The 7770-nt window shown below is 43.5% G+C and overlaps 1 protein-coding gene across 1 annotated transcript in view; it reads left to right on the top strand.

The window, feature by feature from the left end:
* Positions 1–6562, top strand: part of Fdft1 (farnesyl-diphosphate farnesyltransferase 1) — a 32268-nt gene extending 25706 nt beyond the window's left edge. The window contains exon 8 of the mRNA XM_008828086.3: positions 6196–6562. Within this exon, the coding sequence (XP_008826308.1) occupies positions 6196–6417 (222 nt within the window). The 3' untranslated portion in view covers positions 6418–6562. The remainder of the gene's footprint in view (positions 1–6195) is intronic.
* The last annotated feature ends 1208 nt before the right edge of the window (positions 6563–7770 follow it).

Raw genomic sequence — 7770 nt, 5'->3', positions numbered from 1 at the left:
ATATATAGAAAGGCTACTTTTTTTTTAGATTAATTTTATAACCTGCCACATTACTGAAAGTGTTAATCATTTCTAGGAGTTTTCTGGTGGAATTTTTGGCTTCACTTAGATACAGTATCGTATGGTCTTCAAAAGGGGATAATTTGATCTCTTTTCCAATTATTACTCCTTTAATTTCCTTCTCTTGTCTTATTGCTCTTGAAAGAGTTTCAAGCACTATGTTAAAAAGAAGTGGAGATAGTGGACAGCCTTGTCTGGTTCCTCATTTTAATGGGAATGCTTCCATTTTTTTGTCCATTTAGTGGGAATGCTTCCATTTTTTTGTCCATTTAGAATGATGTTGGCTGTGAGCTTTAATTATGTTGAGGTGTGTTCCTGCCAGTCCGATTCCCCCTAGGACTTTAAACATAAATGCATGTTGAATTTTGGCAAAGGCCTTCTCTGCATCTATTGAGATGACCATGTGGTTCTTGTCTTTGAGTCCATTTATATGATTTATGATGTTTGTTGACTTACCTATATCAAACCATCCCTGTATCTCTGGAATAAAGCTGACTTGATCATGGTGGATGATCTTTTTGATGTGTGTCTGTATGCAGTTCCTGGTTTTCAGTATTTTCTTGAGAATTTTTGCTTCTATGTTCATTAAGGATGTGGCTCTGTAGTTTTCTTTTTTGGTTGTATCTTTTATGGGTTTGGTATTAGAGTGATGCTGGCTTCATAGAAGGAATTTGGAAGTTCTCCTTCTATTTCTATCTTTTTTAATAAATTAAGTAGCGTTGGATATAGATCTTCTTTAAATGTCTGGTAGAATTCTGCTGTAAATCCATCTGGTCCTGGGCTTTTTTCAGTCGGGAGGCTTTGTGTTACTATTTCAGTTTCCTTATGTGTTATGGGTCTGTTTAAGCTGTTAATCTCTTCTTGGTTTAGTTTTGGTGGTTCCCATGCTTTTAGATACCCATCCATTTCTTTCAGGTTTTCAAATTTAGTAGCATATGGGTTTTTAAACTATTCCCTTTTAATGTTCTGGATCTCTTTGGTGTCTGCTGTGATATTTCCCCTTTCATCTCTGATTTTGTTGATTTGGAGGTGCTCTTTCTTTCTTTTGGTTAACTGGGTTAAGGTTCTGTCAATCTTGTTTACCTTTTCAAAGAACCAGCTCTTGGATTCGTCGATTCTTTGTATTGTTTTCTTTGTTTCTATTTCATTAATTTCTGCTCTGATTTTTGTTATTTCTTCTTATCTGCTGGGTTTGGGTTTCATTTGTTGTTGCTTTTCAAGTGTCTTGAGTTGCAGTGTTAAGTCATTTATATGTGTCCTTTCTTATTTTTTGAATGAAGGCACTTAGAGCTATAAACTTCCCTTTAAGGACTGCTTTCAGTGTGTCCCAGAGTTTTTGTTGTGTTGTATTGTCCTTTTCATTTAGTTCCAGGAATGCTTTTATTTCTTAATTTCTCCTTTGATCCATTCGTCATTCAGGAGTGTGCTGTTTAATCTCCATGTGTTCATGTGGTGATTGGGGCTTCTTCGGGTGTTGATTGTAAGCTTTATTGTATTGTGGTCTGATAGAATGAATGGAATTAGTTCAATCTTTTTGTCTTTTTTGTCCCTAGTGTATGGTTGATTTTGGAGAAAGTTCCATAAGGCACTGAATAGAAAGTATATTCTTTGGTGCTTGGATGGAATATTCGGTAGATGTCTGTTAGGCCCATTTGTTTGATGTATGGTATTGTTTAATTCAGATGTCTCTGTTAATTCTCTGTCCTATTGACCTATCTAATGGAGACAATGGGCATTGAAGACCCCTGCTATTAATGAGTTGGGTTTAATCTGGGTCTTACAGTCTTGTAGTATTGTTTTTATGAAGTTGGGTGCACGAGAGTTTGGTGAATATATGTTCATGATTGTAATATCTTCTTGGTTTATTGTTCCTTTGATCAGAATGAAGTGGCCCTCTTTATCTCTTTTGATTAGTTTTTGTTTAAAGTCTATTTTATCAGATATTAGAATTGCAATGCCTGCTTTTTGCTTAGTACCATTCGCTTGTGTGTGTGTGTGTGTGTGTATTTTTTTTTAATATTTTATTTATTATTTTTATTTTATGTGTGTGAGCGTATTGCCTGAATGTGAGTGCACCCGTGTCATGCAATGCCGCGGAGGTCAGAAGAGGGTTTCAGATTCCCCTGGAACTGGAGGACAGTTCATAGCCACTATGAGGGTGCTGGGAATCGAACCTGGGTCCTCCGCAAGAACAGTTAGTGCTCTTAGCCACTGAGCCATCTCTGCAGACCCCTCGCTTGGTATATTTTTTTCCATCCTTTCACCGTAAGGTAGTGTCTGCCGATATGGGGGTGAAAGGCGAGGAATCACGACACAGACACCGGAGTCCGGTGAAAGCAAGCAGAGGGCGAGCTGCTGCAGACTCATTTATTCCAGGAAGCGTTGGGGTTATAAGGGGTTGTCTAGCCAATCATGGTTTCCCACATCCTACGATATCCAATGGCAGTCTGTCTCCAAGCAGATCATCTCTCAAGCAGGTTGTCATTGCCAAGCCCGACTGCCCTTTCCCCATTCCTTATGGGAGGAGGCCTGAGCTGGGCCCAGTTCTTTGTTATGCCATATATACCTGTCCTTGAAAGTGAGGTGAGTTTCTTGCAGATGACAAAAAGGTGGGTTTTGTTTCTTAATCCATTCATCTAGTCTGTGTCTTTTGGGACACAGTTGAATGGGAGTTCAGTCCATTGATATTTAAAATTATCAATGAAAGATTAGTTCTGATTCCTGTCGTTTTTATTTCTGTTCACATTCTTGGTGTAGCTGTGCATTTCCACAGTTAAACCTTCATTAAGTTTCTTTCTGTTATCCCTTGGGTATAGTCGTTTCTTCAGCTCTTTGTATTGCTTGAAGGGCTGGTTTTGTGGACATGAATTCTTTCAGCCTATTTATGTCATGGAAGATTTTTCTTTCCCCTTTGACTATAATAGATATTTTGGCTGGGTAAAGTAATCTGGGTTGGCATCTGTGGTAATTTAGAACTGGGACTACTTTGGTCCAGGCTCTTCTGGCTTTCATAGTTTGTACAGAAGAGTCAGCTGTAATTCTGATGGGGTTTTTCCTTTATATGTGATGTCGTTTTTCTTTTGCAGCTTTCAGTGTTCTCTCTTTGTACATGTAGTGTTTTTACTATGATGTGCCCTGGAGAGTTCATTTTCTGGTCCTGTCTGTTTGGTGCTCTATATGCTTCTTGTAATTTGTATGGTCATGTCTTTAATTTTGGGAAATTTTCTTCTACAATCCTGTTCAAGATCTGTTCCATATCATCATCCTGAGATTCTTCTCCTTCCTCTATGCCTATGATTTGTAAGTTTGGTCTTTTTATGGTGTCAAACAATTCCTGCATAAATTCTTGTTTTCTTAAATTTTTCGTAATTGCTTGAGTGGTCTAATTCGTCCATTCTATCTTCCAGTCTTGATATTCTGTTTTCCATTTCATCCATCCTATTGGTGAGGCTTTTCTCCTGTTGTTTCTAATGGGCTTACTGAGTGTTTCACTTCCTCCTGCATTTCAGCCTGAGTGTTCTTCAATATTTCTAACTCTTTTCTGAATTCATTCAGAAGTTTATCCCTATCTTCTTTCAGTTCTTTGTGTGTTCTTTAAATTCACTAAATTGTCTTATCATGATTATAATTGTTCTTTTGAGTTCCATGTCTTGTGTTATCTCTAGGGGTTCTCATTGTACTCCTCTACAGGACTGTTGGTACTTGGTGGGGATGTATTACGTGGGTTTTTCATGTTATTCTTACGCCGTGACTTTGACATGTGGATTTCTTTTGTAGTTTCTGATTCTTGTGTGAGACTCAATCCTTCCTTTGTTGAGTTTAGGTCTGCTTCATTTTGTAAACTTTATGTGCCTTTGTGATTTACTTGTTGGGCATGAAAAGCTGGTTGGTCTGGGCTTCAGGTTTTCTCTATTGATTTTTATATTTGAGGGGCCAAATTGATTTTGTTTTGCTCAGGAGTTCCCAAAGAGGCCCAAGTTGGATGAGGATCAGATGCTCTCAGGCTTTCTCCTAAGGCCTGGATCCTTCCAGGAAAGATGCTGGCCTCAGGAAAGGCCCAGGAAAGATGGTGGCCCCAGGAGCTGTGCTGCCTAGGGATGCAAAGGGAGGTGGGGAAGGGAACAGGTCCAGAGGGCTCCTGGGGACTAGAGGGAGGAATTGGGTTGGTCTGGATACAAAGGATAAGGAGGCAGTGGAGAGCCTGGGCTAAGAGATCAGTCCAGAGGTCTGGGCTAATAAATGGGCCAATAAATGGGCTAGTGCCCACAGTAAGCAGAGATGGGGTGGTGGAGCTGGGAGAGTGAATGAGCCTGGGGGAGTCCAGGTGCAGTGGGCACCACCAAACTTACCCAGGAAAGATGCTGGCCCCAGGAAGCTGGGAGGCTGGGATGGGAAGAGGCCCCAAGGGCTCCTGGGGACTAGAAAGAGGAATTGGTTTGGTCTGGATGCAAAAGATCAGGAAGCAGTGGGGAGTCTGGGCCAGGAGGTCAGAGGTGCCAAGATAAGAAATGGGCCAGTGCCCCTGCTAAGAGGAGAGATGGGGTGGGGGAACTGGGAGGATGAATGAGGCGGGGGGAGTCAAGTCGCAGTGGGCGCCACCAAACTTAGCCAGGAAGGATGCTGGCCCCAGGAAGGACAAGAGGTTGGTTTTTGTTTAACTACTTGAAGGCTATATGCTGAAGCTCTAGGAAGAATCGTGTCTTCTGAACTGTGAGGTGATGTTAGAGGCCAACCAAGCTTGTTTCATGGATGAGTATGAAGTTGAGGCCTGTGTAAGCTAATGCAAGGGGTGGCTGAAAGGAACCTACACTCAAGTCCTGACTCAATCCAGCATGTTCCATGACTTCATAGGCCGTAACTGAAAAACTACAGTAGGGAGTCTAGACAAAGGAAGACAGTTGACTGCAATCACTTCTAAGTTTGGGGCTTTTTCTTTTTTGAAAATTTCCAGGCTGGAGAGATGGCTCAGTGCTTAAGAGCACTGGTTGCATCCACGTGACAGCCAACAACCATCTGTAACTCCAATTCCAGAGAATCCGATGCCCTCTTCTGACCTCTGTGGGCATTGCTTGACACTGGTGCACCTACACACATGCAGGCAGTGCACTCGCACACATAAAACTAAGGAAAAAAGGGGAAAAAATGTTCATTGCAAATGCCAGAACCATCCTATAAAGTAAAACGTTATCTCAGGCGGGATCAGGACCTCTAGAGGGTAGTATATGACTGGGTGGGAGTGTTCACCTAGATGGTGGGCCTAAAGCCATGGGTCCTGGTGTGAGATGATTTGTCCTTGTCTCCCTGGCTCTTGGCATCTGTGGTCCTTAGGATGACCTTATTAAAAATGGAAATAATGGGGGGCTGAGCAGGTAGACGCATGCAGCTCCGAGACCTCTTGTTTATCTCTGGAGCTGCCTGCATATCTGTCAGCTGGAGAGCTGCAGGACTTGTCTGCATGGATAGCCAGCCAGAAACTTCCATTCTCCACTCTGCCAAAGTGAATTCCTTGGCAGGGGCATCACTTTTCATGTTCTGTGAGCTCTCTGACGCCCTCCCTGGGGCTGCTCTAGGGCCTTACCAGGCTCTTGGAGCATCTTTAACTGTACAGATTGGCACTGGATATGGATAATCCAGAAGAGGGAGAAATTTGATGGCCCTCTGATTACTGTTACTCTAGTCAGCCTAGTTTGAACCATGTCCGCATTTACTAGGTACCTACTGCATGTCTCATCTGTACCGTAAGGTGTAGGGGATCTGAATACAGCGTGGTGTAGTGGCTGCTCTCCAGATGCTTGGTGGCACCTGGGCTGTATGTACCATGCCTGGTTGTAGGATGGGCTTAGCTGATGGTCCTGCCTTTTCAGAGTGGCAAGTTACTGTCATGTTCTCTGAGCCTCTTTCTTCCTTGGTGAGGTAGGCATAAAGCAGCCACCTGTTAACTGTCAGAAGATACCACAGGGGACATGTAGTACTTGTGATGCTTCTGTACCCAAGACATAAACTAAGTAGCTTTGTCTCTTTCCTGAACAGATTTATCACGTTAACTGTCAGAAGATACCACAGGGGACATGTAGTACTTGTGATGCTTCTGCACCCAAGACATAAACTAAGTAGCTTTGTCTCTTTCCTGAACAGATTTATCATCGAATCCCTGACTCAGACCCTTCTTCTAGTAAAACAAAGCAGATCATCTCCACAGTCAGGACGCAGAGTCTTCCGAACTGTCAGCTCATCTCCCGAAGCCACTTCTCCCCCATCTACCTGTCATTTGTCATGCTGTTGGCTGCCCTGAGCTGGCAGTACCTGAGCACCCTGTCCCAGGTCACGGAAGACTATGTCCAGACCGGAGAACACTGACTTGAACTTGTTGCAAGCTGAAGTTCACGACCTTGTCCTCAAGGATGGATTTGGCTTCCCTTTTGTTTCTCTTCCTATGTTAAGCCCTCAGAGAACTCTGTGGAACTTTAGAAACTGCAAAGCAAAGGATGCCTTGCCCTCAGCAGCCTGGTGCTTGTCGAGTCTCGGTCCCTCTCCTCTTGAGAACCCTGGCAGTGTGTCACTGCTGCGCTCTCGGTGAAGTGGCCACACACGAAATGGCCACAAGTTCTCAGTGAAGCCTGGCTAGAGTCATAACCGAATGTATTTAATTTGAAGCAGTCTTTGAATACCTATCATAATAGAAAAGGAAGTGACTTTTCCTTCTGTCTGGTTCCTGTTTTCCTTACCAGCTTATCTTCAGATCAGATGCTTTGATGGTTGTTGGTGTGACTGTTCATCGCTGTGGATGATGCTCCAAGAGTGCAGCGGCATTGCCGCTGGCTGTGTGTCAGGTGTTTGTAATAGTGTGAGGGCTGGGGATACAGGTAGCGTTCACCTCTGAGTCCATACAGTGGCTGCTGCCCGTGTGGGACTGGGGAGCTGGCGGCAGCATCGCCCTGTGCCTGCATCTGCAGACACCTCTGTTTTCCTTGTTTTATGTTTTTTTTTTCCCCCTCCACATTTTGTGTCTGGCAGGAAGATCAATTGCTGATGTTTCCTATTGATAAATACCAGAGGCTGGGATCCTTACAGAGGCTCATTTATCTTACATTTAGGAAGATGAAAAGCCAAGTTGAGGCCCATCTTTAGCCTCTAGAGGGCCTCATGGAAGCGACAGCACCAAAGGCAGGAGACAGCACATGATGCCAGGTTACCTACGAACATCCTGAGGCCTTGTTAGGTATGATGCTGATCCTAGCACAGGTTAGCAGACTCTATGGTGGCAAGGCTAGCGTGAGGACCACATGGAACAGCAGAACTCACACAACTTTAGAACTTGCTCTAATGTGTTAAAAGTATAGGCAAGGTGGAACTTGTAAATCTGAGTCATCTCAAAGAATGCCCTTCTGCAGACAGATTGAAGAGGAAATGCCCTTTAATTTACAACTATTTTGTATGTATGAGGGACAGGATCTCACTGTGTAACCTAGCTGGCCTGAACTTGCTATGTAACCAGTTTAGCCTTAAACTCAAGTAGTCCGCCTTCCTCTGCCTCCCTAGTGCCTGTTCATCTGATTGCACCCACGAAACACGATCATGGGCACGAGAGATGACCCATTGGAGAATTTGCCACTAAAGCCAAACGGCTGTCCCTAAGCATATACCTGCAAGGCAGGTCCTCCCAAAGGCCCCTTCAGTAGTTTGCAGGGTGCCCTGAACCCTTACTTCATC

Source organism: Nannospalax galili, unplaced genomic scaffold (genome assembly GCF_000622305.1).
Source record: "Nannospalax galili isolate Female #2095 unplaced genomic scaffold, S.galili_v1.0 scaffold612, whole genome shotgun sequence".
NCBI lineage: Eukaryota > Metazoa > Chordata > Mammalia > Rodentia > Spalacidae > Nannospalax > Nannospalax galili.
Note: the sequence above shows the minus strand (reverse complement) of the source record. Positions and strands in the feature narration are given on the sequence as shown.